The 21,835-nt window shown below is 44.7% G+C and overlaps 1 protein-coding gene and 1 long non-coding RNA gene across 2 annotated transcripts in view; one reads left to right on the forward strand and one right to left on the reverse strand.

The window, feature by feature from the left end:
* The window catches only part of LOC311127976, a 1,008,662-nt gene that overhangs the window by 380,215 nt on the left and 606,612 nt on the right, over window positions 1–21,835 (reverse strand). The gene's annotated exons all lie outside the window — the stretch shown is intronic.
* Window positions 11,464–21,835, forward strand: part of LOC311128511 (tumor necrosis factor receptor superfamily member 10B-like) — a 35,845-nt gene continuing 25,473 nt past the window's right edge. The window contains exon 1 of the mRNA XM_084160704.1: window positions 11,464–11,728. Within this exon, the coding sequence (XP_084016830.1) occupies window positions 11,666–11,728 (63 nt within the window). The 5' untranslated portion in view covers window positions 11,464–11,665. The remainder of the gene's footprint in view (window positions 11,729–21,835) is intronic.

Consider the following 21,835-nt stretch of genomic DNA (forward strand, 5'->3'; position numbering starts at 1 on the left):
AGAGGTTAGAAACAGTATATTACTGTTCAATGGCAGACTGTAAATGATCGGATGATTTTGGAGTGAATTCTTTAAATTAAATTAAATACAATTGTATTGTTCAAGTACACATATTTTGGGTTCAAGTACACATGAAGTGGGTAAAACAGTATGTAAACATTATTAAAGTGACCAGTGACTATGTACAGTGCATTCGGAAAGTTTTCAGACCCTTTGACTTTTTCCACATTTTGTTACGTTACAGCCTTAATCTAAAATTGATTAAATAAAACATTTTCCTCCACATTTATTAAAAATAAAAAAACTGAAATACCTTATTTCCATAAGTATTCAGACCCTTTGCTATGAGACTCGAAATTGAGCTCAGGTGCATCCTGTTTCCATTGATCATCCTTGAGATGTTTCTACAACTTGATTGGAGAGTCCACCTGTGGTACATTCAATTGATTGGACATGATTTGGAAAGGCACACACCTGTCTATATAAGGTCCCACAGTTGACAGTGCATGTCAGAGCAAAAACCAAGCCATGAGGTCGAATGAATTGTCCGTAGTGCTCCGAGACAGGATTGTGTCGAGGTACAGATCATGGGAAGGGTGCTAAAACATTTCTGCAGCATTGAAGGTCCCCAAGAACACAGTGGCCTCCATCATTCTTAAATTAAAGAAGTTTGGAATCACCAAGACTCTTCCGAGAGCTGGCTGCCCGGCCAAACTGAACAATCGGGGAAGAAAGGCCTTGGTCAGGGAGGTGACCAAGAACCCAATGGTTACTCTGACAGAGCTCCAGAGTTCCTCTGTGGAGATGGGAGAACCTTCCAGAAGGACAACCATCTCTGCAGCACTCCACCAATCAGGTCTTTATGGTAGAGTGGCCAGACGGAAGCCACACCTCAGCAAAAGGCACATGATAGCCCGCTTGGAGTTTGCCAAAAGGCACCTAAATGACTCTCAGACCATGAGAAACAAGATTCTCTGGTCTGATGAAACCAAGATTGAACTCTTTAGCCTGAATGCCAAGCGTCACGTCTGGAGGAAACCTGGCAACATCCCTACGGTGAAGCACGGTGGTGGCAGCATCATGATGTGGGAATGTTTTTCAGCGGGAGGGACTGGGAGACTAGTCAGGATCGAGGGAAAGATGAACGGAGCGATCATTGAGACCAGAAAATAGCTGTGCAGCGACGCTCCCCATCCAATCTGACAGAGCTTGAGAGGATCTGCAGAGAAGAATGGGAGAAACTCCCCAAATACAGGTGTGCCAAGCTTGTAGTGTCATACCCAAGAAGACCCGAGGCTGTAATCGCTGCCGAAGGTGCTCCAACAAATTACTGAGTAAAGGGTCTGAATACTTATTTATGTTTTTTTTTTTTTACATTTGCAAACATTTCCAAAAACCTGTTTTTGCTTTGTCTTTATGGGGTATTGTGTGTATATTGATGAGGAAAATGTTTTACTTAATCTATTTTAGAATAAGGCTGTAACGTAACAAAATGTGGAAAAGGTCAGCAGCAGTCTCTAAGGTGCAGGGTAGAGTACTGGGTGGTAGCCGGCTAGTAACTGTGACTATGTTCAGGGCAGGGTACTGAGCGGAAGCCAGCTAGTGGTGACTATTTAACAGTCTGATGGCTTTTTTTTCAGTCTCGGTCCCAGCTTTGATGCACCTGTACTGTCTCCTCCTTCTAGATGGCAGTGGGGTGAACAGGCTGTGGCTTGTGGGGTCCTTGATCATCTTGGCCTTCCTGTGACACAGGGTGCTGTAGATGTCCTGGAGGGCAGGCAGTGTGCCCCCGGTGATGGCTTGGGCTGACCACACCACCCTCTGGAGAGTCCTGCGGTTGTGGACAGTGCAATTGCCATACCAGGCGGTGATACAGCCCGACAGGATGCTCTCAATGGTGCATGTGTAGAAATTCATGAGGGTCTTAGGGGCCAAGCCACATTTTTTCACCCTCCTGAGGTTGAAGAGGTGTTTTTGCACCTTCTTTACCACACTGTCTGTGTGGGTGGACCATTTCAGGTTGTCAGTGATGTGCACACTAGGGTTGAATGGTGGGAACCCGGTTATCGAGATTTACCGGGATTTACCGCCCAAAACCACTCCCATTTCCCATGTTAAATAATTGCGAGAAACCGGTAAATTATAATAAATTATTTAGATGAACAGCATGGCGTGAAATGGAACTGTTAAATGATAGGCGATGTCTAAATGTGGCTTCTCTACGGCTTCTGCATGATGAATCATCAACACTCAGGGTGGGGAGAGACAGCCCATCTCAGTATGGAGCTCAGTTCGCAATGCATGTAGACCTATCATCTCATCATAGTAATTTTTTTGCTTGTGACAGGTAGGCCTTCATTTGCTGCAGCATCGTCTATGCTACAGTAATATAAAAACCCAAATGCGTGTCTAATTGAGCCATCTCCGTCTAATTTACCCATCTCCATCTGGCTTTTGGGGGTCACCTTATTTTTTTATTGTAAAGATTATTGTTTTAAATTGCAGCCTATCACTCGAATATCGTTTCTTTAAATCAGTGCACGTCTTTCTCTCTCCATCAACTCCATTCAAATTGCATCCAAAATAGATAATCCTGCTCTAGATTGATATATAGCCCCATATATAGATGTCCTAGCCTACCTCTTTCAGGTAATACATTCTATGCAGTATTAGCTTTATATTTAGCTAATTAATGATGGGTTATGCATAATAAGCTTCTAACTTATAGCCTCTGTCTCTTGCGCAATACATACGCACTTGTGCTCCTCTGGCCTCTCTCCTTAAAAAACGCTCCTTAGCTCTTGGAGTCCCATGCAGGAAATGCATTTCTTATACCAATAGACTATTCGAAGAGGGACGCAAGCTCTTGTCTGCTGAATGTTAAATACTGCAGCCAATAGAACTCCCGGGTAGTTTGAAAGAAGAGTGAACGTGCGATGGCGGTAGGTTATAGCAGTTATTTATTTAGACCCAATCTTCATGAAGAGAAGTGAAAGCGTTATGCATCTAATTCTAGTCCTATATTATTCAAGGATGTCATTAGAATGATGAAGATAAGGACAACGATAAATATTTAATTTAGCTGTTGAAAGAGAGGAAGGAATGAAGCAACAATAGAGAGAAAGAGGATGTAGGCTAATAACATTAGGGGAAATATTATGAAAGGTAGGGTATAATATATGTGTCAGCCTACTAATTATACAAATAGGCCCTATTTTATTTCAAAATTCAAATCAAATTCTCTAGCATTGCATGTTCTCTCCCTGCTTTATCATGGTTTGAATGATGTAATTCCAGTCCATATAATACAGTATAATACAATACAGTAAAGTAATACAGTTCACACTCAAAAAGAGGACGTGGCTTAGGATGCTGTCTGTGCCGGCTGCCTTGCAGGGTTAACACGCTTAAATGTCTTACTCATGTCGGCCTCAGAGAACGAGAGCTCACGATCCTCGTGAGCGGCAGTGGCCTGCGTCGACGACTCTGTGTTTTTCTCGAAGCTGTCGAAGAAGTTGTTTAACTTGTCTGGGACCGAGGCGTCAGTGTCCGCCAGTGTCGTTCTTCCTGTCCCCATGATGGCTGGACGGGGACAGTATATCCGGAGAGAGCCATGATTCCGTAAAACAGAATATGTTACATTCCCTGATGTCTCTCTGGAGGAGATCCTCACCCTGAGTTTGACTACTTTATTGTCCAGGGACTGAACATTAGCGAGTAAATACTCGGAAGCGCTGGATGGTATGCACACCTCCTGAGTCTGACTAGGAGCTCATGCCTTACTCCTCTTCTCCTGTGGCAGGGTCTTGGAGAAGCCCCCGGGATGAATGGAATTGCCTTGGGGAGTTCAAACAAAGGATCCAATTCAGCAAAGTCTAATTTCTGGTCGAAATGCTGGTAAGTGACCACCGATTTAATATCCAAAAGTTATCTTTGGCTGTAGGTAATAATGCAAGAGACATTCTGAGTAAATAATGTAAAAAATAACACAAAAAAAACTAAATACTGCAAAGTTGACTAGGAGCTAGAAACAGGGCGACCATGTCTGTCGGCGCCATCTTGTCCGAGGAGCAGATTTAGGGAAACACTGCAAGTTTTGAGTGCTAAAACGCATTGAGTACTTATAGTACAGTACTAGTTCCAGTGTCCAAACCAGTCAGTGTGTAATAGCAACTACTGGCTCTGTCAGGAGAGGCCAGAGAGGCTTGTAATGTCACGGTTTCGGCCGAGGCTGCCTCTCTCCCTTGTTCGGGCAGGTTTCGGCGTTCGTCGTCTCCGGAATTCTAGCTGCCACCGCTGTTTGTTTCTTGTTCGTTTGCTTTGGTCTGTTTGTTTTTCACACCTGTTTCTGTTTTGGCGTAATTAGTGTCCTATAAGTTTCTCGTTGTGTTTGTCTAGTGTTGTGTGTAATTGATTTTCCGTCAGTTGTGTGTATTGCTCGGTTGAGCTTCTCTCCATTATACTGGAGTATTTTCCGCACCTGTTTGTGCGTGGTACTATTTTGTCGCACCTGTTTGTGCGCGGTTGCTATTTTGTCGCACCTGTTTGTGCGCAGTTTCTTTTCGCCTTCGTGCGTAATTGTTGCCTCCGGGCAAAGTTTCCTGTTGCCTTGGTTGGGCCTAATACAAGCCTTTGGGAATATCGTTCTGAGTCCTGCGTTTGATTCCACTATTACACCTACCGCACGCCTGACAGAATTACACACCATCAATGGAATCAGCAGGAGCCGAAGCAGCTCAGACGAGACTGGAGGCCCAGGTTCGGGACCAACGAGAGCAGATCCAGCAGATGGGGACCGCCCTGCAGGAGGTGATTTCCACCATCCGAGGCTGGGGTACGCCTCCACCACCTCCCTCCCTGCCAGCACCATCGGCCAGCCCACTCATTCCAGCGCCGGAACCTCGAGGAGTCCGACTATCTCTCCCGAGGGCCTACGACGGGACCGCGGCTGGGTGTCAGGGATTTCTACTCCAGGTGGAGTTATACCTGGCCACCGTGCACCCGGCCCCTTCGGGGCATGAGAGCGTGTCCGCCCTGATCTCCTGCCTGGCCGGTAAAGCGTTGGAGTGGGCCAACGCGGAGTGGAGGAAGATCGACGCCACGACGATTACATACGACGAGTTCTCCCGCCGCTTCAGGGCGGTGTTTGACCATCCCCCGGAGGGGAAAGCGGCGGGGGAGCGTCTGGTCTTCCTCCGGCAGGGGAGGAGGAGTGCCCAGGAATTCGCTCTTGAATTCCGTACTCTAGCGGCAGATGCAGGGTGGAATGATCGGGCCCTCATCGATTTATACAGATGTAGCCTGCGAGAGGACGTCCGTCGGGAGCTTGCTTGTAGGGACACCAGCCTCACTTTCGACCAGCTGGTCGACATGTCCATCAGGCTGGATCACCTGCTGGCTACCCGCGGACGTCCTGCGGAGGGTCCGTCCATTTCACCCTCCAGCGCCTCCGAGCCGTGTCCTATGGAGCTCGGGGGCGCTGGCGCTAGAGAAAGGAGGAGTCGGCAGGCTAGGGGGTCCATCCACTGCACCAACTGTGGTCGGGGAGGACACACCGCGGCTAGGTGCTGGGGATGGCCTCCTAGGGGAGATGACGACAGGTCCCGCACTGGGGATTCCCTCCAGGTGAGTAGGCGCCCCACTCACCCAGAGCTCACTGTTGCCCATTTTTGTATACCTGTCAGTTTTCCACAGGTAGCACCTCATTCCCAGCATAAGGCGCTGGTAGATTCAGGCGCGGCTGGGAATTTTATTGATAAAAAGTTTTGTTTAGCGTTAGGGATTCCCCTTACTCCTGTTGATGTTCCTTTCCCCGTTCATGCCCTAGATAGTCGTCCGTTGGGTACGGGCTTGATCAGGGAGGTCACAGCGCCACTTAGGATGTGTGCGCAGGGGGATCATCAGGAGATGATTCAGCTGTTCCTGATTGATTCTCCTGCGTATCCGGTGGTGCTGGGCATGCCCTGGTTGAGTACCCATAACCCAGCGATTTCGTGGCAGGAGAGGGCTCTGATGGAGTGGTCTGCTCAGTGTGGGGGTAGATGTTTGGGCGTTTCCGTAGGGGCTACCTCGGTGGAGAGTCCAAACCAGGTGCCCGCATTGCCCGTTCCACCTGAATATGGGGATTTGGCTATTGCGTTTAGTAAGGCGAGGGCGACGCGGTTGCCACCCCATAGGCAGGGGGATTGTGCGATAGACCTCCAGGCAGGAGCTGCGCTCCCACGGAGCCATGTGTATCCTCTGTCTCAGGAGGAGAAGAAAGCTATGGAGATTTACATAGACGAATCTCTGAGACAAGGATACATACGGCCTTCCACTTCCCCTGCGTCCTCGAGTTTCTTTTTCGTGAAGAAAAAGGATGGTGGTTTGCGTCCGTGCATCGATTACCGTGGTCTCAATCAGATTACGGTGAAGTATAGTTATCCACTCCCGCTGATTGCGACCATGACGGAGTCGTTGCATGGGGCGCGTTTCTTCACGAAATTAGATCTCAGGAGCGCGTACAACTTGGTGCGCATCAGGGAGGGTGATGAATGGAAAACAGCCTTTAGTACCACCTCGGGCCATTACGAGTATCTGGTCATGCCATACGGGTTGATGAACGCTCCGTCAGTTTTCCAATCCTTCGTGGATGAGATCTTCAGGGACATGCAGGGGCAGGGAGTGGTGGTGTACATTGATGACATTCTCGTGTACTCGCCTACCCGTGTCGAGCATGTGGCCCTGGTGCGAAGAGTGTTGCGGAGGCTGGTGGAGCACGACCTGTATGCGAAGGCAGAGAAGTGTCTGTTTTTCCAGGAGTCGGTCTCCTTTTTGGGTTATCAGTTGTCTGCGTCAGGGGTGAAGATGGAGGTCGACCGGGTGTCGGCCGTGCGTAATTGGCAAACACCAACTACTGTGAAGGAGGTGCAGCAGTTTTTGGGGTTTGCAAATTACTACAGGAGGTTTATCCGGGGTTTTGGACAGGTGGCAGCTCCCATCACGTCTCTGTTGAAGGGGGGTCCAGTGCGTCTGCAGTGGTCGGCCGAGGCGGACAGGGCGTTTGGGAGGCTGAAGGACCTGTTTACCTCGGCCCCGGTGCTGGCGCATCCGGATCCCTCTTTGCCGTTCCAGGTAGAGGTGGACGCGTCGGAGGCCGGCTTAGGAGCCGTGCTTTCACAACGGTCTGGCGCGCCACCTAAACTCCGCCCCTGTGCTTTTTATTCCAAGAAGCTCAGTCCGGCGGAGCGGAACTATGACGTAGGGGACAGGGAGCTGTTAGCCGTGGTACAGGCCCTAAAGGTGTGGAGGCACTGGCTTGAGGGGGCTCAACACCCTTTTCTCATTTTGACGGACCACCGTAACCTGGAGTACATCCGGGCGGCGAGGAGGCTGAACCCTCGCCAGGCAAGATGGAGTATGTTCTTGACCAGGTTTACTTTTAAGATATCGTACATCCCTGGGTCACAGAATGGCAAGGCAGATGCGCTGTCTCGGCGGTATGACACGGAGGAGAGGTCCGTGGAGCCCACTCCCATACTGCCTGAGTCGTGTCTGGTGGCACCGGTAGTGTGGGAGGTCGATTCTGAACTCGAGCGGGCGTTACGCACCGACCCTAGTCCACCACAGTGTCCGGAGGGTCGGAAGTACGTTCCGCTCGAGGTTCGGGATCGATTGATCTATTGGGCTCACACGTCACCCTCCTCTGGACATCCGGGTATCGGCCGGACAGTGCACTGTCTTAGTGCCAAGTACTGGTGGCCCACGTTGGCAAGGGATGTGAGGGTTTATGTTTCCTCCTGCTCGGTGTGCGCCCAGTGTAAGGCGCCTAGACATCTACCTAGGGGTAAGTTGCTACCCCTGCCCGTTCCACAACGACCATGGTCCCACCTCTCAGTGGACTTTATAACAGACCTTCCCCTCTCCCAAGGGAATACTACCATCCTGGTCGTTGTGGACCGGTTCTCTAAGGCCTGTAGTTTGCTCCCCATGCCGGGTCTTCCTACTGCCCTACAAACTGCCGAGGCACTGTTTACCCATGTGTTCCGGCACTACGGGGTACCCGAGGACATTGTGGCTGATCGGGGTCCCCAATTCACCTCCAGAGTCTGGAGAGCGTTTATGGAGCGGTTGGGGGTCTCGGTGAGCCTCACCTCGGGTTACCACCCGGAGAGTAATGGGCAGGTGGAACGCGTAAACCAGGATGTGGGTAGGTTTCTCAGAACATACTGCCGGGACCGGCCGGAGGAGTGGTCAAGGTACGTTCCCTGGGCCGAGATGGCCCAGAATTCCCTACGCCATTCCTCCACTAACCTAACTCCATTTCAATGTGTGTTAGGTTACCAGCCGGTTCTGGCACCCTGGCAGCAGAGCCAGATCGAGGCTCCTGCGGTGGATGAGTGGGCGCGGCGCTCGGAGGAGACTTGGAACGCTGCACACGTCCACCTGCAGCGGGCCCTCCGACGTCAGAAGGCGAGCGCTGATCTCCACCGCAGTGAGGCACCGGTGTACGCACCTGGTGATCGAGTCTGGCTCTCTACCAGAAACCTGCCCCTCCGCCTGCCCTGTCGGAAACTGGGTCGGCGGTTTGTAGGGCCATTTAAAGTCCTGAGAAGGTTGAACGAGGTATGTTATAGGTTAATGTTACCTTTGGAGTATAAGTGTATTAACCCCTCGTTCCATGTGTCCCTTCTCAGGCCGGTGGTAGCGGGCCCACTCCAAGAAGATGAGATCTTGGAGACTCCTCCGCCCCCGTTGGACATCGAGGGGGCACCGGCGTACTCCGTGAGATCCATCTTGGATTCGAGACGTCGGATGGGGGGTCTCCAGTATCTAGTGGAGTGGGAGGGGTACGGCCCGGAGGAGCGGTGTTGGGTGCCGAGGAGAGACGTTTTGGACCCGTCGCTCCTGACGGAATTCCATCGGGGGCATCCGACGCGCCCTGCGCCGCGTCCTCCTGGTCGTCCCCGAGGCCGGAGTCGGCGCACGTCTGGAGCCGCGCGTCAAGGGGGGGGTACTGTCACGGTTTCGGCCGAGGCTGCCTCTCTCCCTTGTTCGGGCAGGTTTCGGCGTTCGTCGTCTCCGGAATTCTAGCTGCCACCGCTGTTTGTTTCTTGTTCGTTTGCTTTGGTCTGTTTGTTTTTCACACCTGTTTCTGTTTTGGCGTAATTAGTGTCCTATAAGTTTCTCGTTGTGTTTGTCTAGTGTTGTGTGTAATTGATTTTCCGTCAGTTGTGTGTATTGCTCGGTTGAGCTTCTCTCCATTATACTGGAGTATTTTCCGCACCTGTTTGTGCGTGGTACTATTTTGTCGCACCTGTTTGTGCGCGGTTGCTATTTTGTCGCACCTGTTTGTGCGCAGTTTCTTTTCGCCTTCGTGCGTAATTGTTGCCTCCGGGCAAAGTTTCCTGTTGCCTTGGTTGGGCCTAATACAAGCCTTTGGGAATATCGTTCTGAGTCCTGCGTTTGATTCCACTATTACACCTACCGCACGCCTGACATGTAAACAAGCCTATCACAACACTTCCTGTTGTTGAGTACATTGTGCAATGACCTCAAGCACAAGAAGTAAGACAGGAAGTGAGCCGAGGGGAATAAATGGTCGCCGATTTCCTAGATAGTACAAAAACGGAGTTTATTTTATGTGAAAACTTTTGAATGGGGATGATGCATCTCTTATTCAACTTGAACTCTTTTGCTGTGCCAAAATTCAACAGGTTAAAGTGTTTAGTCATCTTCAAACTATAGCAGGGAGATTATGGATTTGGCTCAGAGTTTTGACCTAAGAAAAATGTAACACTTTTGGCATTAGGCTATCAACAGACCCACTGCACTCAATTTTCTTCTCTCCCTCTAGGATTCAGTGAGGATTTCATTACTCAAGCCAAACATAAAGGCAGAGTGTGAGTAAACAGCATCTCTATGTGAAGACTGAGCTCACTGTTTATGCTCGCCAAGATTAGGGTTTTCAATAGCAAACCACAAGTATGAGTCAAGCCCAGAGTCAAACCTTCTGTAGTTTGATGGTTACACACAAGTCTCACTACAGTGGCACTTAAATGTTTTTCTACGGTGTTCCTTTTTACAACAGAGGTGAGTGATGGCCAGCCCACAGATAATTGTTTTAGTCAGAGACGTATAAGTGGAGGAGATCTCGGTTTGTACAGTGGGTGAAGGACAATCCCTTCACTCTCCACCACATATTTTGTTAATGGAGCATTTCCCTAGCATAGCTGGCATACCAGTTGTCAACATGTACCCAGACACCCTCATACAGATGCTGCTCAGCTCAGGCTATACTACATCCTACATACAGTAAGAATAGGGCCAATATAGTCTTGTTCACCATCTGTGTAAGTTATCATAGAGAGCCTAGCAAGGGAGGATGTCAATGTGACCAACAGTAACTCTGTAGACCTATTGCATCTAATCAACTACATTAGAAGTGAAGTTTAGAGCCTACATCATTCTAATCTTACCTACAGATGTGGTATTATCTGTGGAACTACAGCTAACTTGCATCTTGGGTTGCTTGACTAAGCCTTTATCTTTAATTGACACCCAAAACACATGTCTAATGGAAGCTACACTTTCTCCAATGGTATTGAATTACACCATTACACTGTTACAATTACAACATTCTAGAGATGGGCTGAAGATCTACACTAAAGATGTTAAATTACTGTAAATGAAATGTCACTTCTTTTATTTCAGGGTCAAAAATACTCTACAGACGGATAAAAGGGAAGTTGGCCTATCTCTTGAACTGACCTAGTAATTCCTAATTCTTTAGTCTTTACTTGAGTAAAGTCACAGGTTTGCTGATTGCACAATATCTGTGTTGCATCATTGTCTGGCACTGGCAGAATGGATCCTGTGATTTAAAGAATGCGGTCAAGTGTTGGAATTCCCCTGGGTGCAATAAATGGTTTACTCCTAATGAATCAGTTCATCTGAGAGCCATACATGCGGCTTATTCAGGTAAATTACCGAAGGTTCAGATAGAAATGTAGGCTATATGTAGTCACTGTCATGTGGCAATTGTGTCAACCCTACACTAAATGTTCTGAACAATTACAACACCTAAACATCCCCTCTTATACATTGTGTGCTGGTCTGGTTTAAAATAAATAAGACATCTTCTTCAGCCTACTTACAACATTGAGGTTATTGTAGAATTAATTATTGATAATGAACCTATTGCATATTAATTAATTTAATTTATCAATTCAACAGATTCATGATATATAATATTATAACCTAATATATTTAGCGAATCTTGTTGGATTGAATGAAAAAAATAACGTATACAAAATTTAGCAAATGTCCAACGTGTATCATATATTGTTTCTTTTTTGACAGTGATGTCTGCCTACTTCTAAACGTTGGGAGTTGCATAGTTTTTTCCACTCCAAATGAAGTTATGTGATTGGTCTACGGGCCGGGATGACGTCAATGAGTGTAGAGGATTTCTTTGAAAGAATTATGCCAGTGGTGGGACTGTCTCTTAAGTGTGAGTGCTTAAGACAAACGCCTCTTCAGAAAGTATCGCTTTTATAACTAAATACATGGAAACTACTGGATGGCTTACGTTTAAATTGCGGATTTTTTACTTAAAATGCTTTCTTTTTGCAAATAGTTGTGTTTGAAAGGAAGTTTTAGATTTCTTAACGAGGTTGAAGTTTGGATGATTGTCGCTGGAGTTTGGAGTTTCATGATGATCTTCAATCTGACGTTCATGAAATGTTCGGTAAGAAAATACATATTGTATTATATAGTATTCTATGTAGTTTTCTTATGTTTTGATAACACATCAAATGTGTGAGATGTGTATCACTATTCGAAAAGTGTGTAGCGGAGAATTGTAACATAGCCTCTATGTCCTATCAAGGCCACTTGGTTAATGTGATTCCTTGAAGTATGAACGATACAAAGTAACTTTTACTCCGGCTAAAATAGTAACCGATGGGCCCAATGCTATGCAGATTGAATACCTACCTTATTTAACCGTTGACAAACGAAGACTGACGTTTACCTGAACTTTACAACTTGCTCTCGTGTGAGGTGCCACGCTCGAGCGGCCGCTGCGCCGCAGACCCGACATGCAATAAGCTAGGCTACAGCAATATCAGCCGTCCATTCGATGACATTGATCTACTCCTTATTCATTCAACTATAACTTTAGGTGATCTCTCAAGTTGTAGCCCACTGCACTTGAACATCATTGCGTGATTAATGCTGCGCATTATCAGTGGTGTTTGTTTGTTTACTGGGAAACATTGTAACCATTCATGTACAGTATTGAGAGTTTAGACTGTAGGCTACTTAACTGTACATGTGTTGTATAATTTCGACCCCTTCCCCCATGACAACAGTCACCATCTGGTGCGGGATATGATCCCACCCTATTAATTCAGCACTGACTGTCTGGGACATTGGATCAAACCATTGCCTGGTTGGTTGGTCTCTACTCTAACAATTTGAACCACTGGCTAAATGCTTGTCATGATTTCATGATATGATTGTATGGCATTTTTCTATTGAATGTATAGGCTAGTTATTACCTTGATGTCAATGGGGGTACATCTACTTGTTAGTTTGTACCTACATTGTAATTACACCTCACTACAGTATAGCCTACTTGTCGATCAATACATGGTTTATCACCTCTTTACTTGAAGTTGAAGTATAAAGTATGTAGAACTCATGGTATGCAGAGAAACGTGCTCTGAAAAATATTCCAGCTTCAATAACCAGAATACAGTATTGTTGAAAATGAATTTCAACTGTCCTAGATCCCTAAGTCACAGACAGACAGACAGACAGACAGACAGACATGCACACACACATGCCTATATATTTAATAGAGTCGTAGCAAGTCCTGCCAATGTAAAGTTTATTCCACACAGAAAGGGCCATTCAGTGCTGTGCTGTTGTTTTTTCCAGCCGTGCAGCACCAAAACCTGATGCTATAAATATGGCCTCAGTAAAACCTGAAACACTTCACCTCGGATAAAATACCCTTTGGGTTTGCCACGAAATATACTGTATAAGAAATTCATAGAAATAAATATGTTGGGATTGTTTTTCAATGCGTGACTAACTGAAATAACAACCAATTTGTGAGTAATATTCATGGAAATACCATTAAATCAGATACATTTATTTCCACGTTGGTGGTATTTTCTCGATTGTTGTCAATTGGTTAAATTGATTGATTGGGTACGGTTAGGCTACATAAAAGGCTTTTCCATCTCTAAACTGCAAATTCTCCAGTGTTAAATCAACACTGACAGTGTTACATTTAACATTGGTCCAGTGTCTATACGGGTCCACACTTTTCAGTGTTAAATTAACACACTGCTGAGTGTTAAGCCATATTTGCATATTTCCCAGAGTGCCTTGCCTTTTGAGTGAATTGTAGCGTTAACGATCATTACTGTATTGGTTAGTGACCAGAGTATGTGAGCGGAACGAGAAGCGGAGCGTGCCCAATTTGACTGGAGCGTGGAGTGTGATTCCCAAAGGCTGGACCCCGCTCCAATTTCGCTCCAGTAGCACTGACTTCACGAGCTCAGGGCATGTCCGCCCCAGCATGCATTTGCAGTCTACTTGTGTGCTGCTATAGCCCCTTGCTTTAGTTACTGTCATGGAGTTTGCTAAATATTTTCATAAAGAAACTGATAAAACACACAGGTGCTAAATCGAGGTGACTTACAAAGTTGAGGACCAAGAGCAAGAGACGCAGTGCGGTGATTTAGTGTCCACAACTAAAGAATCATTGTGGAATCTGAAAAGACACGTATCCCAAAAGCATGCTACATGCACATGCTAAAAGAAAGGAGTGAGGTGGGTAGATAACTAAGTGTGTCATTGTTGGGAAGATTAAAATATGAGTCAACTAAAGCAGTGGTCACCAACCTTTTCTGAGTCAAGATCACTTTCTGAGTCAAAATGCAAGCCGAGTTCTACCGCTCTGATTTTTGTTAAACATGACTTAAAAAACATTAACCAATTAAAAACAGTTCTGTAGCAATGAGTTTTGTGCCATAGGCTACAGGCCCAATACATTATCACTGCTTATAATGCTTACTCCGCTCCTTCCCGTCCCGCTGCGTCTTCCGTTATTTCCAAGGTAATGTACAGAATGTCAGCGTTTATCCCTTACATATCAGCCTGGTCTCATAGACTAGACGTAACATAGTAAATGTAAATCCGGGACACTCAAATTAGTATGATATTTTACGTTTGGTATGGTTACATAAGAACAGGGGTGAAAGTAAGGTGGTACGCAAAATAAATAGTGGGGGTACGCCAATTATATGGATCAGACATCATTTTTATTGATCTGTTTGTCAGTGTCAGCAGAGTAGGCTACCCTGTAATTTTTGTAGTATAAAAAAAAACAAAGGCGTGCATGCACCTGGGTGTCCCGTACCGGTAAGAAATTAAATCTAATTTCACCAATGCATAAGACAGATGGTTACTTAAGGCAAAAACGAAAAAGGTGGTTGGTCAGGGTGGATGGGTGGGCGTATAACTCGAACGTCTAACAACCCAAAGGTTGCTAGTTCGAATCTCGTCACGGACAACTTTAGGATTTTAGCTAATTAGCAACTACTTACTACTTTGCAACTACAGTGAGGGAAAAAAGTATTTGATCACCTGATGATTTTGTACGTTTGCCCACTGACAAAGAAATGATCAGTCTATAATTTTAATAGTAGGTTTATTTGAACAGTGAGAGACAGAATAACAACAACAAAATCCAGAGAAACGCATGTCAAAAATGTTATAAATTGATTTGCATTTTAATGAGGGAAATAAGTATTTGACCCCTCTGCAAAACATGACTTAGTACTTGGTGGCAAAACCCTTGTTGGCAATCACAGAGGTCAGACGTTTCTTGTAGTTGGCCACCAGGTTTGCACACATCTAAGGAGGGATTTTGTTCCACTCCCCTTTGCAGATCTTCTCCAAGTCATTAAGGTTTCGAGGCTGACGTTTGGCAACTCGAACCTTCAGCTCCCTCCACAGATTTTCTATGGGATTAAGGTCTGGAGACTGGCTAGGCCACTCCAGGACCTTAATGTGCTTCTTCTTGAGCCACTCCTTTGTTGCCTTGGCCGTGTGTTTTGGGTCATTGTCATGCTGGAATACCCATCCACGACCCATTTTCAATGCCCTGGCTGAGTGAAGGAGGTTGTCACCCAAGATTTGACGGTACATGGCCCCGTCCATCGTCCCTTTGATGAGGTGAAGTTGTCCTGTCCCCTTAGCAGAAAATTACCCCCAAAGCATAATGTTTCCACCTCCATGTTTGACGGTGGGGATGGTGTTCTTGGGGTCATAGGCAGCATTCCTCCTCCTCCAAACACAGCGAGTTGAGTTGATGCCAAAGAGCTCCCTTTTGGTCTCATCTGCCCACAACACTTTCACCCAGTTCTCCTCTGAATCATTCAGATGTTCATTGGTAAACTTCAGACGGGCATGTATATGTGCTTTCTTGAGCAGGGGGACCTTGCGGGCACTGCAGGATTTCAGTCCTTCACGGCGTAGTGTGTTACCAATTGTTTTCTTGGTCCCAGCTGCTTTGAGATCATTGACAAGATCCTCCCGTGTAGTTCTGGGCTGATTCCACACCGTTCTCATGATCATTGCAACTCCACGAGGTGAGACCTTGCATGGAGCCCCAGGCCGAGGGAGATTGACAGTTCTTATGTGTTTCTTCCATTTGCGAATAATCGCACCAACTGTTGTCACCTTCTCATCAAGCTGCTTAGCGATGGTCTTGTAGCCCATTCCAGCCTTGTGTAGGTCTACAATCTTGTCCCTGACATCCTTGGAGAGCTCTTTGGTCTTGGCCATGGTGGAGAGTTTGGAATCTGATTGATTGATTGCTTCTGTGGACAGGTGTCTTTTATACAGGTAACAAACTGAGATTAGGAGCACTCCCTTTAAGAGTGTGCTCCTAATCTCAGCTCGTTACCTGTATAAAAGACACCTGGGAGCCAGAAATCTTTCTGATTGAGAGGGGGTCAAATACTTATTTCCCTCATTAAAATGCAAATCAATTTATAACATTTTTGACATGCGTTTCTCTGGATTTTTTGTTGTTGTTATTCTGTCTCTCACTGTTCAAATAAACCTACCATTAAAATTATAGACTGATCATGTCTTTACCAGTGGGCAAACGTACAAAATCAGCAGGGGATCAAATACTTTTTTCCCTCACTGTAAGTGAAATAATCTGTCTGTAAACAATTGTTGGAAAAATTACTTGTGTCATGCACAAAGTAGATGTCCTAACCGACTTGCCAAAACTATATCCACGTATTCTTCAGATATACTATATATTCTATCCACATTCCGTCCATAATGTCTATACATCCCATCACACACACACACACACACACACACATATTTATTTATACGCCGGACTCCGACATTGCTCATTCTAATATTTCTATAATTCTTAATTCCATTATTTTACTTTAGATTTGTGTGTATTGTTAGATATTACTGCACTGTTGGAGCTAGGAACACAAGCATTTCACTACACCATTAACAACATTTACTAAATATGTGTATGTGACCAATAAAACATTATTTTATTTGACAATTCCTGGAAGCTGAAAATGTCCCAGTTCTTCCATGGCCTGCATACCCACCAGGGTACCCATTGAGCATGTTTGGGATGCACTGGATCGACGTGTTCCAGTTCCCGCCAATATCCAGCAACTTCACACAGCCATTGAAGAGAAGTGGGACAACATTCCAAAGGCCACAATCAACAGCCTGATCAACTATATGCGAAGGAGATGTGTCGCGCTGCATGAGGCAAATGGTGGTCACACCAGACACTGACTGGTTTTCTGATCCACGCCCCTACCTTTTGTTTTAAGGTATCTGTGACCAACAGATTCATATCTGTATTCCCAGTCAGGTGAAATCCATTGATTAGGGCCTAATTTATTTATTTAAATTGACTGATTTCCTTATATGAACTGTAACTCAATCAAATCTTTAAAATTGTTGCATGTAACGTTTATATTTTTGTTCAGTGTATTTACGCTTGCCATAACAAAGGGGTTGAATACTTATTGACTCGAGACATTTCAGCTTTTCATTTTAAATTAATTTGTACACATAAAAAAAAAAAATCCACTTTGACATAATGGGGTATTGTTGTGTGTAGATCAGTGACACAAAATCTCAATTTAATCCATTTTAAATTCAGGCTGTAACACAACAAAATGTGGAGAAAGTCAAGGGATGTGAATACTTTCTGAAGGCACTGTTTAATACAGGTCAAACTCTTCACAAGGCAACATTCAAGTATTACTCATCTCACTCATCCCTAAGAGATTCCAAAATACCCGACTCGGAACAAGACACATTGTGGTTTGCATCTTGAATTACTGAAAGCCAAAAACTGAAAGGCAACAACAAAAAAACAAGGTACTTGTTTTTTGTTTTAGGTTTTCAGTTTGACTGTTATTCAAGATATAAACCACAACTTGTCTTGTTATTAGTCTGTTCAGACCCTTGCACTCTCTTTTTTTCCATACCTGTATATCCATGTAAATATTAGGTAACCTTCAATACCATTAGAAAAAACACTGCCCTGTAGCCAAATGTACAATACTGTACATCATTACATGTCTAACTGATAGTGTGCACCCATATCCTAGCAACATTCCTCATGGCAGTGTATCATTTTGCAATGCATCCTTTGATGTTTTGATGACACACAACTCTTTTAGTTTACTTTCTCTACTCCTTTAAATCAGGAAATTCCTCAATGTGAAAGTGTGTTAAAGTGACTCATATTACTCTTGAGTAAGTCCAAACTAGATACTTGACCATTCAAACCCACATAGATAACCCTGACAAGTAAACTGTTCTTCTACTAAAGAGAGATAAATCCCACTTTTCTTTTGAAGCTGGGAGGAGAAGACATGCTCTGGTTATATATGTCTTTCAGTAATAAACCAGAGTGACATACTGTATACAGTACGCATACCTCTTCTGTGGTAGGGGTCTGGGGTATGGTACATCACAGCTTGTACCATTACCAACAAGTCACTGACCCACCATAACTGCATTCTTTATCAGACACTCACGCATAACATTAAGATATATGTGGGGGTTGAGAGTGTGTGGCTTTATGTTATATACTGCACAGACAAATACAGACAAATACAGTACAGTACATAAACCCCCCCAATAATCACAAAACACATAAGCATGCACAGTCGCACAAACACACACATTATGCAAACATATACACGACACGATGCCATTGAAATACAATGCCACACATACAGTATCCACAGTCAGACGCGCATGTAGACACACACACACAGTGTATCAGTAGGGAGCGTGTGAAACGGTGCGTCCCCCTCCTCCCAGGGTGTACAGGAAGGCCCAGACAATGCAGAGGCTTCATGACGGGTTCAGCTCCACTCTGCACTCTCTCAATGGCCAGTCCTAGTCCTCCTAGTCCAGGCCTGGCCCGGGCCGAGAGCCACTGGGTCGTATCCGCTCTGGCAGTTATTTTTAACTCAGGGAAGCCACGGCTCCAAGACACACACACTCAGTTTCCTCATGGGAGTAGGGTTCACTGATTACTGTGCCATAGCACAGCGTATGCATTGTGTGTGTGTGTGTGTGTGACACTGGGTTACAGTGTGTGACAGGTTAGGTTAGTTGGCTTTTACCTTCGTACAAGAGGTAGACAACAACCTTTGTGAATTTCCTGCTCAAAGTCAAACACTTGTGGTTGGTGACACGACTGGCTATAGTGACCACTTAGTGCCTTGATGAAGTGTGAGAAATAAGTGGGCTGAAATATATAAGAGCTGTGGTAAGGAGACTGAAACAGGTGTCCTTTAGTTACCTACTCTTTATGTTTCAACACATCCAGTGTGCGTACCAGTATGGGCATGCATGTGTGTGGAGGGAGTTGGGGGCAAAGGGGAATTCTGTGAGGTTTATTGTTGCGTGGCTTTACACAAAAACATTGATTGACCTTTAAAAGTCCTTTCAAAATCATCCTGTTGTTAACTAAGAGTTTGACCTAGGGCTGGGTGATATATTGAATTATTTTGATTGATTCGAATGTATGTTTTTGCACGATATTTCAAATTTCTGTATCGCAAGAATCAAGGTTTTGTTATTTTTCTTTATGAGCGTTTATGTCTGCTTGTTCTCATGTTGTACTTTTGGTCTCGTCTCCTTTGCTCCTCTGTGTGCACCTCCCCATTTACACCAGAGATCTGTATTTAATGACAAGATGCACGTCTCCGCCCTAACAATGGGAGTCGTTGTCCCAAAGGTGGGAAGGCAGGCGACAAGTTTAGGTGCAAAATAAGTCCATAGAAACGCATTGGGCCTATTTTGGACAGATTTTAGCGAGAGTGAAACCGCTTCCTCTATGGTTTATACACACACCAAGCCCCTCCCCTGGCATCTCACACCAACAAAGTTGAAAGATCACATCTTCCTCTCTGACAAGCGGTTTCAACTCGCTATTTGCATTTGAGGTTTGGTCCAACAGAATCGGTCATATGGACACCAAAACACATTGAGACATTCTTTTACTGTAATAGAGGAGTTAACTTTTCTAACGATACCCTTCTTATGTCTCAACTACTCAAATTGCGCGCAGAGCAGACACTACTAAAACTAGAGTATCAATTAACTTTGATTCTGGAAAATGAATGCTCAGTTTGTCGGGCGTGGAATTGGGGTACCACATACCGCTATCAGCATTTTAGCCAAAGACTGTTATACTAGCTGTCTAGTCTGTGTTTTATAAATGTTCAATAAGCATAAAACACAATTATATAAGGAATTGGCAACTCGTTCTCACTCTGAGAAATAAGGTAGGCCACTTGATTTCAACCTTTGAACAAAGTGGACAGGCTAACATGCTTTTCAAACAGTTCTAGACAGACAGAAGGGTGTGTTCATAACAATTCAACTGTTCAACCTTGTCAGCTAGCAAATAGATCCAAGTTGGCTAAACTTGAAATATAAAGATTAGTTGGCTAATCACTAGCACGTGGGCTTGAGAGATTGTTGATGAGACCGGTGTTAATTTTCTATAGCCTAACGCCCGCTACAAGAAGTTAGTCATTATTAGTACATGTGCATTAAGCATGGTTCTAGTTACATTTGTAACAAAAAAGGGCATTTTCATAGACAGACTTGAAAGCTAGATCACTGATTATTGCAAAAAAAAAGCAGGTTAAACTATTTTTATAAAATATAAATTATTAGTGGGTCTTATGGTTGTGGAAAGCTGATATTTAGCCTAGGTATAACTTCACAAGTTAATTGTACAACAACGCTTATTTAGAAAAATATATATATCGTGAACAAAAAAAATGGAGATATGATTTTTAGGCCATATCGCCCAGCCCTAGATGGACCTTCTGTGAAACTAGCTTCACCGTAACACTGTAGATGGCCAACTTAATGCCACCTATTAGATCGAGTTTAACGTTTATAGCAGAGTTAAGTTCATTTTAACCCATGTATGGAATTTGACCGAGTTAGAAAGGAATGACATGGCTATAGGTAGGCTGTTGAAGGTGTGGAGAGAAATAGAGAGAAAGAAGGGAAGCCGGAGAGAAAGAGAAGAGTGACTCACACACAAGTCTCTTTAGAGAGTCCATTACCTTGTTCCAAAGACAATCACATTAGCGCCATAACTGGGTGTCTCCAAATAAAAAGCTCTTTGAAGCCCCTGGATAGTTTATAGTCTTCTCCATAAACACATCAGAGAAAAAATTCAGACTGTGTGTCTGGTCCAACAGATCTATAGGGCCTAAGTGACCATCTCAAAGTGTGATTTATGTCTTTGTAAACACTATCCCACCCTATGGACTAAGGTTGGGGCACGTTCAACATCCTCTGAACATTTTAGCGTTATTTTGTCTAAGATCTGGGAGGGAAAAATATATAGAGGACTTGGCAGGGTTGCGAGACACCTTTGAGACAGTTTGAACTCAAATTTCACACAGAAGTGTGACAACTGTCAATGATAGGATATGCCCTCCCAGGTAGTGTTCCGGATGTTCAGACTGGTGATAATTCAGACATCACAAACTGTCTGAGTTTTCTTGAATGGACTTTAGTTGAACTAGTACAGTCAGTGAAATGCATTATTTTCAAAGTAAATCACTGCGCTATAAGAGGTTAATGAATCTCAAAGAAACAACCATGTAGTTAATATGTTATTACTATGTAGTTACCATTTTACTAGGTCATTTCTTAGTAAATACCTAGTAACTGATGTACCATGAAATAAAGTACAAGGGTCACTATCTGTGTTCCATGATTAACAGGTCATCTTGACAAAATTGCTGGTCTCTCTCTCTCTCTCTCTCTCTCTCTCTCTCTCTCTCTCTCTCTCTCTCTCTCTCTCTCTCTCTCTCTCTCTCTCTCTCTCTCTCTCTCTCTCTCTCTCTCTCTCTCTCTCTCTCTCTCTCTCTCTCTCTCTCTCTCTCCCCAGTATAACTTGGTCACCACATGACGTCATATGGTAAACAAGTGTTGGTCATGGGCTGTAAGTGCTTTAGATATCCTTATCAATCCTTTTCACTGAGGAAATTACAGTAACAGGTGTGATTCAAAGATGACATACATCTTAAAAACGCCACTCCTTTTGTTCTGCTCCTTGGTGATGAAAATTATACAGTGAAAAATGTTAACACGATCACAGCTTTCCCCCACATTCTTCCTTTTACGTTCTGAGGTTTGATATGAACTCTAAATGACAACCAATCAGACAGACGTGTGAGTGAGTGTAACCACCAGACTGACAACCTGCCCTCTGATTACAACG

The sequence above is a fragment of the Coregonus lavaretus genome (genome assembly GCF_964263955.1).
Source record: "Coregonus lavaretus genome assembly, chromosome: 4".
In the NCBI taxonomy this organism is placed as follows: domain Eukaryota; kingdom Metazoa; phylum Chordata; class Actinopteri; order Salmoniformes; family Salmonidae; genus Coregonus; species Coregonus lavaretus.